The sequence below is a fragment of the Hemitrygon akajei genome, chromosome 19 (genome assembly GCF_048418815.1).
Source record: "Hemitrygon akajei chromosome 19, sHemAka1.3, whole genome shotgun sequence".
Lineage (NCBI taxonomy): Eukaryota > Metazoa > Chordata > Chondrichthyes > Myliobatiformes > Dasyatidae > Hemitrygon > Hemitrygon akajei.
The window spans coordinates 69,401,486-69,423,935 of record NC_133142.1 but is presented as its reverse complement, the minus strand read 5'-3'; the positions used below and the strand labels follow the sequence as shown (position 1 = coordinate 69,423,935).

The 22,450-nt window shown below is 43.0% G+C and overlaps 1 protein-coding gene across 2 annotated transcripts in view; it reads left to right on the top strand.

Moving 5' to 3' along the window:
• LOC140742037 (NUAK family SNF1-like kinase 1) overlaps positions 1-22,450 on the top strand; it is an 80,826-nt gene that overhangs the window by 38,937 nt on the left and 19,439 nt on the right. For both annotated transcript variants that reach the window (XM_073072745.1, XM_073072746.1), the window contains 3 exons: positions 7,187-7,307; positions 9,543-9,694; positions 14,228-14,293. In XM_073072745.1, coding sequence (XP_072928846.1) covers positions 7,187-7,307; positions 9,543-9,694; positions 14,228-14,293 — 339 coding nt within the window. The remainder of the gene's footprint in view (positions 1-7,186; positions 7,308-9,542; positions 9,695-14,227; positions 14,294-22,450) is intronic.

The following is a 22,450-nucleotide window of genomic DNA, read 5'->3' as shown; positions in this document are numbered from 1 at the left end:
AGATGTGAACCTTTGTTTTAACTCTGCAAAAGGCACCTCGGCCTCTGGGGTTCAATGGAAGGGCCCAGTAAATTTAATGGTGAGATTGGTAAGTGCCGCTGCCACTGAAATGAAATTCCAGATGAATCGCCTGTAAGCACTGCTGGCGTTGTTTCTGAGTGGGTTGTGGCCAATTCCACATGGCCTGGATCTCATCAGGATCCATTTATAGCTTGCCATTAGATATAACAAACTCAAGGAAGGAGACTGTTGACAAATGGAATTTGCTTATTTTGAGCTTGATGAATAGTTGATCCTCAAGAAGCAATTGTAGAGCCTGCTGGATGTGCTGGACGTGTTTTTGAGTGGACTGGGAGAAAATTAGGATATCATCGAGGTAGACAAAGATGAAGTGGTGTAGCATCTCCTGAGTGCATCATTAATGTAATGTTGAAATATGTCTGGAGAGTTTGCCAGTCTGAAAGGCATGCCCCAGTGTTTGTAGCAGCCCGTAGGTATGTTGAATGCTGTTTTCCAATTGTCTCCCTCACAAATGCGCAATAGTTTGTTGGCGCTGTAGAGGTTTAATTTGGTAAATACTGTAGCTCCCTGGAGGATCTCAAAGGCTGTGTTCATGAGATGGAGAGGATACTGGTTTTAATAGTGGTCTTATTTAGCCCCTACAGTCTATATAGGGCCTTAGTCCACCATTCTTCTTGGTGATAAAGTAAAACCCAGCCCCAGCAGGAGATGTGGATGGTTGAATAAACTCAGACATCAGAGCTCCTTGAACGTAGACCTCCAAGACTTTTCCATCTGGGGCCAATAGGTGCATAATCATTGTGGGTAGAGCTAAGAAATTGCAAGCGTAAAAAGACCCTGATGGAAGTTATATACAGATCTCTGAAGTAGCAAAGATGTGGGCTGCAAATTACAACAGGACTTTCTGGGAGCAATTCAGAAGGTGCAGGATAGAAACATCATAAAGGAAATGCATGTCAAAAGGTCAATGTTATGTTAGTTATGGGGGGGCAATTTCAATATGCAGGTAGATTGGGGAAATCAGGTTGGTGTTGGATCCCAAGAGAGGGATTTGTAGAATACTTGCAAGATTACTTTCTATAGCAGCTCATGGTTGAGTCCACAAGAGGATCAGCTATTCTTTTTGGCTGTTGTGCAACAAACTGGAATTGAATAGAAAGCTTAATGTTAAAGAACCCCTAGGGTCAATGATCATAGCATGATAGAATTCACCCTGCAATTTGAGAAAGAAAAGGTAAAGTCAGATGTATCACTATTACAGGAGAATAAAGGAATTGCAGAGGCACAAGAGAGGAGTTGGCCAGAATTAATTGGAAAAGAATACTGGCAGGGATGACAGCAGAGCAGCAATGGCTGGAGTTTCTGGGAGCAATTCAGAAGGCTCAGGATAAATACATCCCAAAGAATAAGTAGTTTAAAGGCAGGATGACACAAACATGGCTGAGAAGGGAAGTCAAGGTCCAAGAGAGGATGTATAATAGAGCAAAAACCAGTGAAAAGTTAGAGGATTAGGAAGCTTTTAAAACCAACAGAAGGCAACTAAAAAGTCATAAAGAAGGAAAACATAGAATATGACGGCAAGCTAGCTAATAACATTAAAGAGGATACAAAAAGTTTCCTCAGAAAGAGTAAAAGAGAGGCAGGCGTAGATATTGGACCATTGGAAAATGATGCAGGATAGGTAGTAATAGGGATAAGAAAATAGTAGTTGAACTGAATAGGTTTCTTGCATCAGTCATCATTGTGGAAGACACTGGCAGTATGCCAGAAGTTCGAGTGTGTTATGGGACAGGAGTGAGTGAAGTTATCATTACTAGGGAGAAGGTGCTTGGGAAACTGAAAGGTCTTAAGGTCGATAAATCACCTGGACCAGATGGTCTACACCCCATGGTTCTAAAAGAGGTAGCTGAAGAGATTGGGGAGGCATTAGTAATGATCTTTCAAAAATCAATAGATTCTGGGATGGTTCTGGAGGACTGGAAAATTCAGATGCTACTCTACTCTTCAAGAAGTGAAAGAGGCAGAGCAAAGGAAATAGTTAGCCTGACATCAGTGATCGGAAATATGTTTGAGTTGATTGTTAGGATGTTTTCAGGGTACATGGAGGCACATGACAAAATAAGATGGGTTGCATAGTTTTCTTCACAGAAAATCTTGCTTGGCAAGAGGGCACCGTTTTAAGGTGCTTGGAAGTAGGTACAGAGGAGATGTCAGGGGTAAGTTTTTTATGCAGAGAGTGGTGAGTGCGTGGAATGGGCTGCCGGCAACCATGCTGGAGGCGGATACAATAGGGTCTTTTAAGAGGCTTTTAGTTAGGTACATGGAGCTTAGAAAAATAGAGGGCTATGGGTAACCCTAGTAATATCTAAGGTAGGGACATGTTTGGCACAACTTTGTGGGCCGAAGGGCCTGTACTGTTCTGTATGTTTTCTATGTTTCTATGTTTCTAAATCTGTTGGAATTCTTTGAAGAAATATCAAACAGGATAGACAAAGGAGAATTGGTGGATGTTGTGTGAATTTTCAGAAGGCCTTTGACAAGATGCCACACATGAGGCTTCTTAATAAGTTAAGAGTCCATGGTCTTTCAGTAAAGATACCAATATGGATAGAGCATTGGCTGATTGGCAGGAGGCAAAGAGTTGGAATAAAGGAAGCCTTTTCTGGTTGGCTACTGGCGACTAGTGGTATTCCACAGGGGTCTGTGTAGGGACCACTTCATTTTTCATTATATGTCAATGATTTGGATGATGGGATTGATAGGTTTGTTGCAAAGTTTGAAGGTAGGTGGAGGAGCAGGTATTTTGAGGAATTAGAGAGGCTACAGAAGGATTTGGATTAGGAGAATGAGCCAAGAAGTGGCAGATGGAATACAATGTTGGTAAGTGTATGGTCATGCACTTTGGTAGATAAAATAAAAGTGTTGACTATTTTCTAAATGGAGAGAAAATACAAAAAACATCTGGTGCAAAGGGACTTGGAAGTCCTCGTGTAGAGTTCCCTGTAGGTTAACTTACAGGTTGAGTTGGTGGGTGAGGAAGGCTAATGCGATGGTATCACTCATTTCAAGAAAACTAGAATATAAAAGCAAGAATGTAATGTTAAGGTTTTATAAGGGTCTACTGAGGACTCATTTGCAGTAGCGTGAGCCGTTTAGGGCCTCTTATTTTAGAAAGGATGTGCTGACATTGGAGCGGGTTCAAAGGAGGTTCACGAAAATGAATCTGGGATTGCTCCTTATCATATGAGGAGCATTTGATGGTTCTGGGCTGTACTCACTGGAATTCAGAAGAATGAGGGGTGACCTCACTGAAACCTATCGAATCTTGAAAGGCCTTGATAGAGTGCATGTGGAGTCGATGATGTGTGAGTCCAAGACCTGAGACACAGCCTCAGAATAGAGGGACGTCCATTTGGAATGGAGATGATGAGGTATTTTTTAGGCCAGGGGGTGGTGAATCTGTGAAATTTGTTGCCTTGGGCAGCTGTGGAGGCCGAGTCATTGGGTATATTTAAGGCAGAGGTCGATAGAACATAAGAAATAGGAGCAGGAGTGGGCCATCTGGCCTGTCGAATTTGCTCTGTCATTCAATAAGATCATGGCTGATCTGACCATGGACTCATCTCCACCTACCTTTCTTTTCCTCATAACCCTTAATTCCCCAACTATGCAAAACCTGATCCAACCTTGTCTTAAGTGTACTTACTGAGGTAGCCTCCACTGTTTCATTGGGCAGAGAATTCCAAAGATTCACCACCTTTGGGAAAAGCAGTTCCTCCTCATCTCCCGTATAAATTTACTCCCCCGAATCTTGAGGCTATGTCCCCTAGTTCTGGTCTCACCTACCAGTGGAAACAACTTTCCTGCTTCTATCTTATCTATCCTTTTCAAATTTTTAAATGTTTCTATAAGATCTCCTCTCATCCTTCTGAATTCCAGTGAGTACAGTCCCAGACAACTCAATCTCTCCTCATAGTCTAACCCCCTCATCTCTGGAATCAACCTGGTGAACCTCCTCTGCACCACCTCCAAAGCCAGTATATCCTTCCTCAAGTAAGGAGACCAGAACTACACACAGTACTCCAGGTGCGGCCTCACCAGCACCCTGTACAGTTGCAGCATAACCTCCCTGCTCTTAAATTCAATCCCTCCAGCAATGAAGGCCAACATTCCATTTGCCTTCTTGATAGCCTGTTGCACCTGCAAACCAACCTTTTGTGATTCATGCACAAGCACTCCCAAGTCCCTCTGCACAGCAGCATGCTGCAATCATTTACCGTCTAAATAATCTGATCTTCCATTTTCCCTTCCAAAGTGGGTGACTTCACATTTACCGACATTGTACTCCATCTGCCAGACCCTTGCCCACACATTTAACCTGTTTATATCTCTCTGCGGACTCTCTTTATCCTTTGCACAATTTGCTTTTCTACTTAATTTAATGTCAGCAGCAAACTTAGATACACTACACTCAGTCCCCTCTTCCAGATTCTTAATGTATATCGTAAACATTTGCAGGCCCAGCACTGACTCCTGCAGCACACTGCTCACTACTGATTGCCAGCCAGAGAAACACTCATGTATTCCAACTCTCTGCTTTCTATTGGTTAACCAGTCCTCTATCTGTGCAAATATATCACCCCCAACTCTATGCATCTTTATCCTATGAATGTCTTTTATGTAGCGCCTTATCAAAAGCCTTCTGGAAATCCAAATAAGTTACGCCTCTGTTCCTCTCTACTCGTTGTGCTCATCATATCCTCAAAGAACTCCAGTAAGTTTGCCAGACAGGACCTGCCCTTTCTGAATCCATGCTGTGTCTGCCTGATGAATGCATTTCTGACCAGATGCCTCACTATTCCTTTTTTAATGATAGCTTCAGGAATTTTCCTAACTATGGATGCCTGTCTTTTGCCTACCTCCTTTCTTGAACAGTGACATGACATTCACCTTCTTGTAATCTGCCACGAGCTGCCCAGAGTCCAGAGAATTCTGGTGGATTATCACTGAAGCCTCTACTATAACCTCTGCCATTTCCTTTAGTACCCTGGGCAGCATTCCATCAGGACCAGGGGACTTGTCTATCTTTAGGCGCACAAGTTTGCTCAGCACTATCTCTTTAGTGATTGCTATTGCATTGAGGTCCTCACCTACCATCTCTCCTTGGCATGTTAGATGTGTCCTCCACCATGAACACTGACACAAAATAGTCATTCAAAGCGTCTGCCATTTCCTCATTACCCAATATTAATTCCCCCTCCTCATACTCCAAGGGACCTATGTTCACTTTAGCCACCCTTTTCTACTTTATGTAGTTATAAAAACTTTTCATCATCTTTCCTTTCTTTATTGCGCACTTAGTGGTTCTTTGTTGCTTTTTAAAGTTTTCCCAATCTTCTAGTTTCCCACTACTCTTGGTGACTTTGTATGCACGAGCTTTTAGTTTGATACCTTCCCTTACCTCCTCAGTTATCGATGCTTGGCTCTCCCACTGTTACAAGTTCTTGCTTTTAACTGGAATATACTTTTGTTGAGCATTGTGAAAAAACCTCCTTGGAGGTTTTCCACCATATAGCCTGTGTTCCCAGTCTACCCTATCCAACTCCTCCCTCATCCCATTGTAGTCTCCCTTGTTTAGGCATAATACACTGGTTTTAGATCAAACTATGGCAACCTCCATTTGTATGAGAAGCTCAATCATACTGTGATCACTCTTTTCAAGAGGATCCCTAACTATAAGATTGTTAATTTTACCTGTCTCATTGCACAGGACCAGATCTAAGACAGCATGGTCCCTTGTAGGTACGGTAACATGCTGTTCAAGAAAGTCCCCCGTGGTAACAGCTGTTTCATTCTTACATGCCTCAGATATTTCTCTGTTTATTGTCTGTGCCACTGTAATGTTATTATTCGGTGGTCAATAAACAACTCCCACCAGTGATTTTTTTCCCTTTACTATTCCTAATCTCTACTAAGATGGATTCACCATTCTGCTCCTTAGATCTTATATTGTCTCTCACTATCACCCTGATCTCATCTTTAATTAAGAGCACTAACTCACCTCCCTTACCTACCTGCCTTACCTTCTGTATCAACTGATATCTTTGGAGATTTAATTCCCAATCCTCTCCACCCTGCAACCATGTTTCTGTAATGGCCTTAAATCATACCCTTTCTACTGATTTGTGCCACAAGTTCACTGCCCTTGTTACAGATACTATGGGCATTCAGATGAAGTGCCCTTACACTCAGTCTGCTTTAAAATCTAGTAATCTTTGTCTTTTTTGCACTCGACTTTTCTGCACTCCACCCTTTTCTTTTTTTAACTTAAAATTTTACTTTATCTTTATCCACATTTTTCTCTTTTATTTTATCCATGCTTCTCCAATCTTATCGGACAGGGCATGAAGGCTTACGGTGAGAAGGCAGGAGATAGGGGCTGAGAGAGGTATGGATCTGCCATGTTGGAATGGTGGAATGGACTCAGTGGGCCAAATGGCCTAATTCAGCTCCTATATCTTATGGTCTTATGACACTGCTTTCCAGCACCTGTGGCTCAAATCCCACCACTGCCTGTAAGGCATTTGTATGTTCTCCCCGTGATCTCTGGGTTTCCTCCCACATTTCAAAGATGTACAGATTCGGGTTAGTAAATTGTTAGCCTCCTATGTTGATGCCTATCAATGAAATGCCTGGGGCTTGGGGATCAGACAAATTGAAGGTATGTGTAACCACATACTTTAAATAGTACGCTGCCCGACCTGCTGAGTTCATCCAGCTTTTTTGTATGTCTTGTTGTGTATACTTTAAATAGTGATTTGGAGTTCTTAAAACAGATCTGTCGAATCAATGTGACTATTGAATCACCCCTAACAGGTGGACACATTGTCAGGAATCCTAAACCTTTCATGTACAGGCTTTGTTGAGGGTCTGAAATAAAATGTACATTGCTCCAAGTTCATGTCATTGGTATGTGGTGAGTTTGAACTCTAATCTCTATGAAGGACAGACCTCGGTTGCTGCTGGGTTCATTTGAAACAGAGATTGCCAGAGTTCTAGAGATGAAGGAATTGACGGGCTATGGGCCAGTGCACCTGTGAACTTAGTGAATGGTTATTTCCTGCTCCTTGTTACTTTGTTCATCTCAATTTCTGTTGTTTTGCAGGTAGCCATTAAATCTGTCCAAATGGATAAGGTTCAAAAAGAACTAGATTGGATCCATATTCAGCGGGAGATAGAGATCATGTCATCTCTTAGCCACCCCAATATCATAAGCATTTATGAAGGTGAGCATCATGATATTTCAAAAGGCTAAATATTTAATTAATAACCCCTGATCTGCCTTTTTTTAAGTCCTGACTTGTCTGTGAACATAGAATGTAGAACATGGATCATTACAGGACAGTACAGGCCCTTTGGTCCATGATGTTGTGCCAACCTTTTAACCTACTCTAAGATCATTCGAGTGCTTCCCTCCTGCATAGCTCTCCATTTGTCTAACATCCACATGCCTATCTAAGAGTCTCTTATTTGTCCCCAATGTATCTGCCTCTCCCACCAGCCCTGGCAGACCATTCCATCATTCCTTGTGTAATAAACTTCCGTACCTCTGACATTCCATGCATTAGTCATTTTCTCTCTGGGGGAAAAAGTCAACCATATCCTCACCTGCTAGCTAGTCCTCCTTCCTCTCTCCCCACCTTTTTATTCTGGCATCATCCTCCTTCCTTTCCAGTCCTGATGAAGGGCCTCAGCCTGAAACGTGAACTATTTCTTCATTTCCATAGACGCTGCCTGACCTGCTGAGTTCCTCCAGCATTTTGTGTGTGCCATTCGATCTCTGTCTCTTATTGTCTTGTACACATCTATCAAGACACCTGTCACCTTCCTTCAATCTAAAGAGTAAAACCCTCTGAGAAAAAACTTGAGAGAAAAAGGAGTCATGGAAATGTATTGGTTGCTGATAACATATCCTAGAAAGAAATGTTAGGCAAAGCAAATGATGCTGGTCAAACTGACCATTTCCATTGACAGCCAGTCTTGTTGTGGTCATCAGCATGTGGAATGGATCAGGATTTTCAGAGCGATTTTGGCAGCTCAAAGCAGAAATGTCACCATTTCCCTGTGTTAGTGCCAACAGCTTTGGCAATCTTTCTGAAGCACATGTGAACTTGTTGGTGGTTGGTTGTTTTGGAGTATCAATGCTCCAAGGTTGAACAGCAGTAGAACACTGATTTGTGACAACTCCACATCAGTGGCACTGCCTGAGAAACCTGTGCCAAGTTACAGTAGGTCTGGTGAGGAATAGCACACTGCAGTGTAAATATAAGGTACTTTATATTAATTAACTGAGATTGTTAAATTTATATTAATTAACTGAGATTGTTAAATTATTGTAATAATTTCTGTTCTTAAGTGTTGTAAAATTTTTTCAATTATTTGATTTGTATGAGTTTTTGAATGGCTTCGAACATCATAGATATGTGCTTGAAAGTTCAAATTTATTGTCAAAATGTGTGTAACATATGCTAAACAGCCTTGAGATTCATCTACTTGCAGGCACTTACAAAGCAAAGAAACACAATAGAATTCACTAAAACACACACACAACAAGACCACCTTATATCCAATTTGCAAAAGAGGACAAGTCATGTAAATAGTAAAAGAAAAGTAAACATAACCACATTGAGCATGAACTACAGAGTTCTTGGAAGTGGTCCACAGCTGGTTCAGTGCTGAGGTGAGTGAAGCCCAGCTAGGAGGCTGATGGTTGCAGGGCAACAACTGCTCCTGGACCGTGCAGCGTGGGATTCGAGTCTCCTGCACCTCCTGCAAGAAGAGAGGGAGACGAGTCAAACGCAGGCAGGTGGCACTGAACACCTGTTTGTTTTCTGCTCTTGTCCTTGACGACTGAGATCAAGGGTATGGGTTTGAATAAGATTAGCAAACTAGTAACACAAGGAACCTCAGTGAGACATGTTCCCACTGCTGGGACCAAAACTGCTCAGAGAGCTCTCCCTAAAGTCACACATAATCAGGCTCCAGAGGCAGTGTGAAAAGAGTTTCTGTGAATTGCTAATCCAGCATGAACAAAAATCACAAAGATGCCGCCTTGATGTGGGTTGTATGTTACCGGGACTCTCATCACACAGACAGCCGATTCATGGAAAAAAAACCCAAATCAAAAGCTGCAGACTTCGTGATCGCTACTATTTCCCATTCTAGTTTTATTTTTCAAAGGAATTAAAGTGTAGATGAAATAACTAATTCCCAGTTACGTCCATCAGAAGTAGGAAACAAGAGGATAAAATCAAGATTTATGGTGTGACTTTCTTTGTGGTGAAATAATCTTCATGTCACATAGTAACAGCTGATCACTTTGCTGTGCTTATTTCACGAGCCTTTTAAAATAAACACCTCACACATATTAAAGAACTGGAACATGATTTTGCTTCATATAATTAAAAATAGTTATAATAAAATGAACTGATTCTGATAATGTTATGTGTTCTTTTCCGCAGTGTTTGAAAGTAAGGATAAGATTATCATTGTTATGGACTACTGCAGCAATGGTGAACTGTATGATTATGTAAATAAGCACCACAGACTGTCTGAGTGTGAAGCACGCAAAGCTTTCAGACAAATTGTCTCTGCAATTCACTACTGTCATAAGGTAAAACAACACCTTTTAGTAAGTATTGTGCTCGTATACTTACTTGCTCATGATATCATTGCCCAAAATGTATGGTGGGAGCAGGGGTGAATGAAACTGACTACAGCTGTCCCTTTTTTGCGAACTGTTCGTAATACAAAGAAGTTTGTAAATCAGAAATGTGGCGCGAACTGAGTTTCCTCACAGAAGAAGATGCCTGCAGCCCCCTAGCAACCAGAAAATCCATTGTCCCGGTCTCCCAAACCCCCATTTCTACATGTGGGCCGAGCATCGGTCTGTCATTCATAAACTGCAGCGCTTCTATATATAAATCCTGGATTTATCCTAAATTCCTTGCAGAATTATTCATTCTAATGATACGTTATTTTCTTTACCAGCCATGCAGTGCACTACATCAGAATGCTGCACTCAAACATATAAACACACTTGGGTCTAATGTGTAAACTGTATAATGTAATGTATAATGTATAATGTAAAATGTATAAACTGGGGCAAGAATTAGCACATTGTCATTTCTCTGGTGATACCAGAGACGGCAGATGCTGGAATCTGGAGCAACCAACAATTTGTTGTAGGAACTCAGTGAGTCGTGATGAGGGGCATTGATCATGTGGATAGTTAGAGGCTTTTACCGAGGGCTGAAATGACTAACACAGGAGGGCACAGTTTTAAGGTGCTTGGAAATAGGTACCGAGGGGATGTCAGGGGTAAGTTTTTCACATAGAGAGTGGTGGGTGTGTGGAATGCACAGCCAGTGGCGGTGCTGGAAGCAGATCAATAGGGTCTTTTAAGAGCCTCTTTAGATAGGTACATGGAGCTTAGAAAAATAGAGGGCCATGTGCTAGGGAAATTCCAGGCTGTCTCAGGAGTAGGTTTCACGGTTGGCAGAACATTGTGGGCCGAAGAGCCTGTAATGTGCTGTAAGTTTCTATGTTCTATCTGTCCTGTTTTTCTTGAAACCAAAACAAGGGTAATTCATTTCCAAAATTATTCCTGTTGATTGGTGAATTTGAGAAATAGGGGAGAGAGAAAACAGAATTACACTCAGGTTAGTCCTGTAATGCTAGTAGGAAAATTGAGAGAGTCTATTAGAAAAGATATGATAACAAGACACTTAGAAAATATCAAGGGGATTAGCAATGCCAACGAAGTTATGAAATGGAATTCATGTTTGATAAACCGACCGGAGTTTTTTTTAATGGAATAGATAGGGTGAACCAGTGGATGAATTGTATTCGGATTTTCAGAAGCCTTCATAAAAGAGAATAGTGTGGCAAAGTACAACACAAGGGATTTGGAGTGACATATAAGCACAGACTGAAAACCAGATGCCAGGTAGGAAAGGCAGAGTCTTTTTGCTCAGTGGCAGGCAGAGTCTGGAGGAGTTACCACCAGATTCTATGCCTGAGCCACCGCTATTCACAATATATAACAATGATTTAGATGAAGAAACCAAGTGTAATATTCCTAAGTTTGCTGATGATGTGATTCTGAGTTGGAGTGTGAGCAATAAGGAGTTTGTAGGCTTCATGGTGACAAGATGCGTTAAGTGAGCAGACAAATATATGATAGGTGCAGCAGAACATTGATGAATGATAATTATTCACTTTGTTAGGAAATATTGAAAAGCAGTTGGAATCTGCTTATTATTGACACATACTGAGATACAGTGACTTGTGTACTTTTGATACAGTTCATAGCATTAGTGCATTGAGGTAGAGCAAAGTACAAAATTAGCAATGCAGAATAAACTGCAAAAGCTACAGAGAAAGCGCAGTGTGGATGAGTGATAATGTGCTAAAGACATAGATTGTGAGGTCAGGAGATCATCTTGTCATAAGAGGGAAACGTTTAATAGTCTTATAACAGCAAGAGAAAGCTGTCCTTGAGCCTGGTGGTATGTGGTTTCAGGTTTTTTTTCCGATGGATATTCACTTTCCAGGGCCCGAGAGGTTTATTGCTAGTTTATGCGGGCATTCAATTAATAAATACATTAGTGCAGCACAACACTGTGGGCTGTTTTCCTGTGTTACACTGTTCTCAAACCTATGACTGGGCTGTGTTACTGGACACAGTACTTAGTGAGTCGAATGTAACCATTAAAATTGTTCTTCTTCCTTCATTTCACAAGAAGAGAATAAGTATAGGGAACTTTGGTTTTCAAGAGACCGTGATGCTCTGGTTAAGGAAAGAAGGAGGTGCATAGCAAGTATGGGCAGGCAGGAACAAATGAGGTACCCATGGAGTATAAGAAATGCAAGAGAACACTTGGGAAAGGAATCAGGAGGGCTAAGAGAAGTCATGCGGTTAGTCTATCAGACAAGGTGAAGGAGAGTCCAAGAGCAAAAGGACAAAACTGGTCCTCTGGGAGATCAGAATGGTAATCCATGTGTGGAGCCAAAATAGATGGAGGAGATCTTAAATAGATTTTCTCCATCTGTATTTACGCAGGAGATGGATAGGGAGTCTATAGAAGTGAGGTAAAGCTGCATCAATTTCATGGACCTGTACAGATTACAGAGAAGGGGGTGTTAGCAATCATGAGGCAAATCAGGGTGTTTAAATCCCCAGTGCCTGACAAGGTGCTCCCTCCAGACCCTATGGGAAGCAGGTGTACAAATTACTGGGGCCCTAGAAAAGATATTAAAATCATCTTTAGCAATAGGAGAGGTACCAGAGGATTGCAAGGTAGCCAATGTTGTTCCACTGTTTAAGAAAGCCTCTAAACATAAACCAGAAAATTACAGGCCACTGAGTCTGACATCAGTTGTGGGAGTCATAGGAAGGTATTTCAAGGGACTGGATATATAATTATTTGGATAGACATGGACTGATTAAGAATAATCAGCATGGCTTAGTACATGATAGATATTGTCTAGCCAATCTTAAGAGTTTTTCAAGGTTTATTACCGGGAAAGTGGATGAATGCAAGGCGGTGGATGTTATCTACATGGACTTTACAAAGGCACTTGACAAGGTCCCGCATGGGAGATTGGTCAAGAAGGTTCAGTTGATCGGCATTCAAGATGAGGTAGTAAATTGGATTAGACATTGGCTTTGTGGGAGAAGCCAGAGAGTGGCAGTAGATGGTTGCCTCTCTGACCGGAGGACTGTGACTAGTGGTGTGCCACAGAGATCAGTGTTGGGTCCTTAGCTGTTTGTCATCTGTATCAGTGATCTGGATGATAGTGTGGTTAACTGGATCAGCAAATTTGAGGATGGCACCAAGATTGAGGGTGTAGTGGACAGTGAGGCAGGCTATCATGGCTTGCAGAGGGATCTGCATCAGCTGGAAAAATGGCAGATGGAATTCAATGCAGACAAATGTAAGGTTTTGCATTTTGGGAGGACCAAACAGGGTTGGTCTTACACAGTGAACAGTTGAGCACTGAGGAGTGTGGTGGAACTAAGGAATCTGGGAATACAGGAATTCATTGAAAGTGATGTCTCAGGTAGATGGGATCGTAAAGAATGTTTTTGGTACATTGGCCTTTCGTAATCAATGTATTGAGAACAGAAGATGTCATGCTATGTTGAAGTTGTATAAGATGTTGGTGAGGCTTTTATTTGGAGTGTTCTGTACAGTTTTGGTCACCTACCTACAAGAAAGATGTAAAGAAGATTGAATGAGTACTGAGAAAATTTACAAGAATGTTGCTGGGTCTGGAGGAGCTGAATTAAGTAAAGACTGAATAGGTTAGGACTTAATTCCGTGGAATGTAGAAAATTAAAAGGAAATTTGATAGAGCTGTACAAAATTATGAGGGGTACAGACAGGGTAAATGCAAGCAGGCTTTTTCCACTGAGGTTGGGTGAGACTCCAACCAGAGGTCAGGGGTAAAGGGTGAAAGATGAGAAGTTTAAGGGGAAGGTGAGGGGAAACGTCTTCACTCAGAGGGTGGTGGGAGTGTGGAATGAGATGCCAACACAAGTAGTGCATGCAAGCTGGATGTCAATGTTTAAGTGAAGTGTGGATAGGTGCAGGATGGGAGGGGTATGGATGGCTCTGATCCCGGAGCAAGTTGAAGGGAGTAGGCAGCTTAAATGTTTTGACGTGGACTAAGTGGGATGAAGGATCTGTTTCTGTACTGTACTTCTCTTTGACTCTAAGAAAGGGATGGAGCAGCTGTTGGTGACCTTGGGACTGGAAGAGGTAACCTTGGTGCAGTGGGAGATGCCACGCTCATCCTGCGGGCGATGTACGTACTTGTTCCTTGCAGTGGTCTCTTTAATTATTGTGTTTCACAAGGTCTGAGAAACCCAGCATGCTTGAATCAAATCTGAAAGAAAGGTGAAATGCGAGCTTCATTTTGGTGTTTAAAGATGAACTTCCTTCTCTTGGGAACATGTAGATTTCCTGACCCCACAGCTTACTACTAACCGCAGAGGTTAGCATATTAAAAGCAAGCTTTGATATTTTAACTCTTTGTTCACTAAGAGCCCACCAAGCTCAAACTCTTTTAAGTGTTATTACTCCTCTTGTCATCAGGTTACAATCTCATTGATTCTGAAACTTATTTTTGACCCGTATAGAAAGGAGTTGTGCACCGTGACCTGAAACTAGAGAACATTCTCCTGGATGAAAACTTTAATGTGAAGGTAGGAGTTCCAATTTGCCACTCTTTTCTTGTTTCTATAAAGTTCAAAGTAAATTTATTATCAAAGAACATACAGTATAACTCAATGAAGATAGGCATCACACTGCATAAATGACTTAATGGAGGACCAACCATTCTTATAATTTCACTGTTAGGTAGTCAGGCTGAAAGTTAAATGGCCAATATTGCTGAAATAGTGGAAATAGCAAAAGGGAGATGGATTCATAATTTTACTCAAAGTGATTCGAAAATTCAAATTACGAAGCCAAGTCTTATCAGAGATCCTAGCAAATGATGTGTCAACCAGCTCATTATATTATTATATATAATTATGTTCTGGTCCATTCTCCTCTCCTATCAAATTTCTTCTGTCAGCACTTTATCTTTTCCACCTATCACCTCTCAGCTTCTCACTTCATTCATCACTCTCACCCACCTACCTTTCCCTTCACCTATCACCTTCTCCACACAGCCTCCTCTTCATATACTGGCTCCTTTCCAGTCCTGATGAAGGGTCTTGGCTCGACATGTCATCTCTTTATTCTTCTCCATAGATGCTGAGTTACTCCAGCTTTTTGTCTGTTTCTCATTATAATATTGCCAGTTGTTTAAGCAATTAATCAGAAATTGTAGCATCATTGAGGTTTATACAGCCTCTCCTGCTGAAATTAATTTCAACACTAAATACAGAGACATGAGGAGGACAGCCATGACATCATCTATCCAAAATGGTCAAGTTAAAAAAAATAAAAAAGCAGCTTTTCATCCAACAAAATTGTATTATTTTATTATTGTCACATGTACCAAGATATAGTGAAAAGCTTCTCTTGCGTACAGTTCACACAGATCAGTTTTACACAGTGCACTGAGCTTGAATAATGTAAAACAGTAACAATGCAGAATAAGGTGCAAATGTTACTGAAAAAGTACAATGCAGGTAAATGGAAAAAGTGCAAGATTGAGAGGTGGAGAATCCACCTTATCTTAAAAGAGCTTCATTCAAGAGTCTGCTGATGGTGTGATGGAAGCTGCACTTGAGACTCATCATACGTGCTTTCAGGGTTTTGTAGCTTCTGCCCAAGGCAGGGTCCAGGAGGGGAGGCTGGTTCCTCTCATGTGCTGAGTTGTGTCCACAACTCTCTGCAGTTTTTTGTAGTCACATGCAGAGCAGTCATCATACCAATTTGTTATGCATTCAGACAGAATACTTTCTATGATGAATTGATAAAAATTGGTAAAAATCAACAAGGAAATGCGGAACTTGAGGCTCCTGAGAAATTAATAGCATTACTGAGCTTTCTTAGCTGTGACGCCATTGTGTTTGGACCCAGACTGGCTGTTGTTGATGCTCACACCTGAGCATTTAAAGCTTTTGACCCTTCTTGATATATAAAGGAGCGTGTCTGCAGCTGGCTTTCTGAAGTCAATGGTCATCTCTTTTCTCTTGCTGCCATTGAGAGAAAGATTTTTGTCATGACCCCATGTCACGAATATCACTAAGTTCTTTATCTCAAATTTGATCAGCAATAAGTGAAAGTTTCCCTACCATAAGAGTTGCTGCATCTGAAGCAGTAATAAATCTAGCTTCCACTTTCAGTTGCAAACATGTTGAAATTGCTTAAGCTTCTGGAAAGATGGCTAATTCATTGACATGCAGCAAGCTAGTTAAAATTTTTGTTTCAAGTGACTGTAAGGAGTCTGTACGTCCTCACTGGGGAATGCGTGGGATTTCCATTGGCTTAACAAAATCCTTCCTTACACACACTGTGTGTGTGTTGATAGGTCTTCTGATCAGCAAATGTATAAGGGGTAAGTTGTAGATCACGGGACAGAGAGGCTTGTGAACATTCTTTTATTTATTTATTTAGAGATACAGTGCAGAGCAAGCTCTTCTGGCCCACTAAGCCAGACCACCCTAGGCTGACCACAGGTCAATTTACAATGACCAATTAACTTGCTAACCAGCACATCCTTAACCTGTTGGAGGAGACTGGAGCAGCCGGGGGAATCACACCTGTTCAGGCGAAGGGTGTACAAGCTTTTGTACAGAGGAGACAGGAATTGAACTCCAAAGTCCAACATCTTGATCTGTCATAGCGTTGTGTTAAGCCCAATGTTCCCATGCCACCCCAAGTGCAGGCGGTCAGGATAGAGGTGGGAGAAATGGGTCTTGATAGGAGGGGGAAGTCAGAATGAGGAGGGAGCTCCCAATAACAATGAGGGCTTGGGGAAGGATGGTTGGCAAAAGCCAAGCCCAGCATAATGGGTAAATATTTGTCCCAAAATGTTATAGTTACGTTGGAAAATTTATCATGCAGTATATTCATGTATAGTGTTTCACAATACAAGTGTAGAATTAAATTTATGTACAAGATTTACATTTGTTTTATTTCAGCAATGCAGGCCATCTAGCCCTTCAACCCATACAACCAGCAACCATCGATAAATCTGATTAACCCAAATGTAATCACAGAACAGTTTACAATGACCAATTAATCTAACTAGTACATCTTTGGAGGAAACCAGAGGACTGGAGAAAACCCACACATTCCACAGGGAGGACATAGCAAGACTCCTCACGGAATGGCACCAAAATTGAACTCCCATATCTGGAATGCCAGAGTTATAGTATATTATTATATTACATTATACTGTATTCCACCAATTATTTTGTATTGGGATATTGTACTATAATAGCATATTGGCCACCACAGTTGGCGTGATGCTATTACAGAGTTCAATCCTGGCTTTTTCTGTAAGAAGATTGTACATAACCGATGTTCAGACCAAAGGTTTAAGATGTGTCTATTTTAACGTAAGGTGTATTGTGAACAAAGCGGATGAGCTTAGAGCGTGGATCAGCACTTGGAAAAATGGTGTGGTGGCCATTACAGAGACTTGGATGGCTCAGGGATAGGAATGGTTATATCAAGTGCCGGGTTTTAGATGTTTCAGAAAAAACAGGGAGGGAGGCAAAAGAGGTGAGGACGTGGCATCATTGATCAGAGATAGTGCCATGGCTGCAGAAAAGGTGGACGCCATGGAGGGATTGTCTACGGAGTCTCTGTGGGTGGAGGTTAGGAACAGGAAGGGGTCAGTAACTCTACTGGGTGTTTTTTATAGGCCACCCAATGTTAACAGGGATATCAAAGAGCAGATAGGGAAACAGATCCTGGAAAGGTGTAATAATAACAGAGTTCTGCTGGTGGGAGATTTTAATTTCGCAAATATCAATTGGCATCTCCGTAGAGCAAGGGGTTTAGATGGGGTAGAGTTTGTTAGGTGTGTTCAGAAAGGCTTCTTGACGCAATATGTAGATAAGCCTTCAAGAGGAGAGACTATACTTGATTTGGTATTGGGAAATGAACCTGGTCAGGTGTCAGGTCTCTCAGTGGGAGAGAATTTTGGAGATAGTGATCATAATTCTATCTCCTTTACAATAGCATTGGAGAGGGATAGGAACAGACAAGTTAGAAAAGCGTTTAATTGGAGTAAGGGGAACTATGAGGCTATCAGGCAGGAAATTGGAAGCCTGCCTGATAGCAGATGTTCTCAGGGAAAAGTACAAAAGAAATGTGGCAAATGTTCAGGGGATATTTTTGTGGAGTTCTGTATAGGTACGTTCTAATGAGACAGGGAAGTTATGGTAGGGTACAGGAACTGTGGTGTACAAAGGCTGTAATAAGTCTAGTCAAGAAGAAAGGAAAAGCTTACAAAAGGTTCAGCGAGCTAGAGATCTAGAAGATTATAAGGCTACTAGGAAGGAGCTTAAGAAGGAAGTGAGGAGAGCCAGAAGGGTCCATGAGAAGGCCTTGGCGAGCAGAATTAAGGAAAACCCCAAGGCATTCTACAAGTATGTGAAGAGCAAGAGGATAAGATGAGAAAGAATAGGACCTATCAAGTGTGACAGTGGGAAAGTGTGTATGGAACCGGAGGAAATAGCTTCAGTATTCACCATGGAAAAGGATCTTGGTGTTTGTAGTAATGACTTGCAGCGGACTGAAAAGCTTGAGCATGTAGATATTAAGAGAGAGGATGTGTTGGAGGTTTTGGAAAGCATCAAGTTGGATAAGTCGCCAGGACCGGATGAGATGTACCCCAGGCTACTGGGGGAGGCGAGAGAGGAGATTGCTGAGCCTCTGGCAATGATCTTTGCATCATCAATGAGGGCAGGAGAGGTTCCAGAGGATTGGAGGGTTGCGGATGTTGTTCCTTTATTCAAGAAAGGGAGTAGAGATAGCCCAGGAAATTATAGACCAGTGAGTCTTACTTCAGTGAGTCTTACTTCAGTGGCTAGTAAGTTGATGGAGAAGGTCCTGAGATGCACGATTTATGAACATTTGGAGAGGTATAATATGATTAGGAATAATCAGAAATAGCTTTGTCAAGGGCAGATCATGCCTTATGAGCCTGACTGAATTTTTTGAGGATGTGACTGAATACATTGATGAAGAAAGAGCAGTAGATGTTGTGTATGTGAATTTCAGCAAGGCATTTGTTAAGGTACCCCATGCAAAGCTTATTGGGAAAGTAAGGAGGCATGGAATCCAAGGGGACATTGCTTTGTGGATCCAGAACTGGCTTACCCACAGAAGGCAAAGGGTGGTTGTAGATGGGTCATATTCTGCATGGAGGTCGGTATCCAGTGGAGTGCCTCGGGGATTTGTTCTAAGACCCTTAATCTTCGTGATTTTTATAAATGGCCTGGATGAGGAAGTGGAGGGATGGGTTAGTAAGTTTGCTGATGACGGAAAGGTTGGAGGTGTTGTGGATAGTGTGGAGGGTTGACAGTGGTTACAGCAGGACATTGATAGGATGCAAAACTGGGCTGAGAAGTGGCAGATTGATTTCAACCCAGATAAGTGTGAAGTGGTTCATTTTGGTAGGTCAAATATGATGGCAGAATATAGTATTATTCTACTCTTGGCAGTGTGGAGGATCAGAGGGATCTTGGGGTCTGAGTCCATAGGACACTCAAAGCAGCTGTGCAGGTTGACTCTGTAGTTAAGAAGACATACGGTGTATTGTCCTTCATCAATTGTGGAATTGAATTTAGGAGCTGAGAGGTAATGTTGCAGCTATATAGGACCCTGGTCAGACCCCACTTGGAGTACTGTGCACAGTTTTGGTCACCTCACTACAGGAAGGATGTGGAAGCCGTAGAATGGGTGCAGAGAAGAATTACAAGGATGTTGCCTGGATTGGGGAGTATGCCTTATGAGAATAGGTTGAGTGAACTTGGCCTTTTTTCTGTGGAGCGATGCAGGATGAGAGATGACCTGATAGAGGTGTACAAGATGATGAGAGGCATTGATCATGTGGATAGTCAGAGGCTTTTTTCCAGGGCTGAAATGGTTGCCACAAGAGGATACAGGTTTAAGGTAGTGGGGAGTAGGTACAGAGGAGATGTCAGGGGTAAGTTTTTTACTCAGAGAGTGGTGAGTGCATAGAATGAGCTGCCGGCAACGGTGGTGGAGGTGGATATGATAGGGTCTTTTAAGAGACTTTTGGATAGGTACATGGAGCGTAGAAAAATAGAGGGCTGTAGGTAAGCCTAGTAATTTCTAAGATAGAGACATGTTCAGCACAACTTTGTGGGCCGAAGGGCCTATATTATGCTGTAGGTTTTCTATGATTCTATCCTTCCTATGGAATGTGTTGGCTTCCTCCCACAGCCCAAAGATGTACTGGTTAGCAGATTATTTGGTCAATGTAAATGTCCCGTGATTAGGCTAGGGTTAAATCAGTGGGTTGCTGACAGCACAGCTCGAAGGGCCAGAAGGGGCTGTTTAGTGCTGTATCTCTAAAAATAATCAAATAATTTTACTTCCAGATAATTTGCATCGGTAAATAGCTGGAGGAAGGTTCCAGCTCTTTAGCATTCCATGGGGTGCAACGTGGCTCAATCATTGGTCTTTCTCTGGGGAGCCTTTGCTGTAGCTGCATCTAAGCACGTAGTTCTGGTCCTTGGAATGTGCCTGCCTGCAGCAGTTGACGATGGGAAGCTTCTTACACTAGAGAGCAGCAGCTTTCTGGCAGACCGAATTGCTTCTTTCACCAATATAATAATTCTCTGGCAGCAGTTAACTTTCGCCTCAGTATGTGTCCCTGGGAACATCCTGTACAGCACAGCACAGAATCCCTGTGCTGCACAGTTGTGTCAATGATCCTCAACAAAGACACTGCATTTCTTTCCAATCTCCTTGCCAAACAAACATTCCAGCAATGGATTAGAGTTTTATGAACAACCACCATGAGGCCAGGTCTTGTTTGAGTTGAGTCTGTAGCCAAGCTTGAAGGAACCCACAAGATGAGCCCACCTCACCACCAGCCAAGCAAAGTCTTGGTACTTTGAACATAGAACACTACAGCACAGTACAGACTTCCAGCCCACGATACTGTGCCAACCTTTTAATCTATTGTAAGATCAATCTAACCCTTCCTTCCTACATAGCCCTCTATCTTCCCCGTGGCTAAATGCCTCTAACATATCTGTCTCTACCACCACCCTGGCAGGACATTCCACACTCTCTCCAATCTCTGTGCAAAGAACTTATCTTTGACATCCCCCCCATACTTTCCTCCAATCTCCTTAAAATTATGCCCTCTGGTATTACCTAGTTCTGCCCTGGAATTTGTTTTGGCTGTCCACTCGATCTATGCTTCTTATAATCTTATACACCTCTCTGAAGTCACTTCTCATCCTCCTTCACTCCAAAGAGAAAGTCCAAACTCACTCAACCTAAGACTATAAGACATAGGAGCAGAATTAGGCCATTTAGCCCATTGAATCATACCTGATCCTTTTTTTCCCCTCCTCAGCACCAGTTCCCAGCCTTCTCCCCATAACCTTTGATTCTGTGATTCTGTGAATCAAGAACCTATCCATCTCAGCCTTAAATGCACCCAATGACCTGGTCTCCACCGCTGCCTGTGGTAACAAATTCCACAAATTCACCATCCTCTGGCTAAAGAAATTTCTCTGCATCTCCATTTTAAATGGATGTCCCTCTATCCTGAGGCTGTACTCTCTTGTCCTAGAGTCTCCCACAATGGGAAATATCCTTTCCACATCCACTCTGCTTAGGCCTTTCAACATTTGACTCGCCTTTCTAAATTCCAGTGAGTACAGACCAAGAGTCATCAAACATTCCTCATCCGGCGTGGGATGGCGAGTCTGTCGGGACCCTGGGGACTTGTGGAAACTGTGTGGTGATTTCTTTTGAACTTACAGTCCTTTAACATCTTGAACTATTTTTACTGTGCCCATAGTCTGTTTTTGTCAGGAATGTGGCCGGATGGACCCAAACACAGGACGCAGACACTGAAGTACAAGGGGGACGACAGGATGGGGATGCCATGGCATGTAAGGGTAGAGCTGGGGTTCAGGTAGATAGAGTGTCGGGCAGGCGGAGCGGAGCGGGCTCCCGGGGTCCGGGCAGGCGGAGCGGAGCGGGCTCCCGGGGTTTGGGCAGGCGGAGCGGAGCGGGACTCGTGGAGTTCGAGTTCAGGTAGACAGGCTCCCAGAGTTCAGGCAGGCAGACAGGTCCCCAGGGTTCGGGCAGGCAGAGCGGAGCGGGACTCGTGGAGTTTGAGTTCAGGCAGACAGGTCCCCGGGATTCAGGCAGGCAGAGTGGAGTGGGACTCGTGGAGTTCGAGTTCAGGCAGACAGGTCCCCGGGGTTCGGGCAGGCAGACAGGTCCCCAGGGTTCGGGCAGGCAGAGTGGAGTGGGACTCGTGGAGTTTGAGTTCAGGCAGGCAGGTTCCCGGGGTTCAGGCAGGCAGAGTGGAGCGGGACTCGTGGAGTTTGAGTTCAGGCAGACAGGTCCCCGGGGTTCGGGCGGGCAGGCAGACAGACAGGTCCCCAGGGTTCGGGCAGGCAGAGCGGAGTGGGACTCGTGGAGTTCGAGTTCAGGCAGACAGGTCCCCGGGGTTCGGGCAGGCAGACAGGTCCCCAGGGTTCGGGCAGGCAGGCAGACAGGTCCCCGGGGTCCGGGCAGGCAGACAGGTCCCCAGGGTTCGGGCAGGCAGACAGACAGGTCCCCGGGGTTCGGGCAGGCAGACAGGTCCCCGGGGTTCGGGCGGGCAGAGTGGAGTGGGACTCGTGGAGTTCGAGTTCAGGCAGACAGGTCCCCGGGGTTCGGGCGGGCAGAGTGGA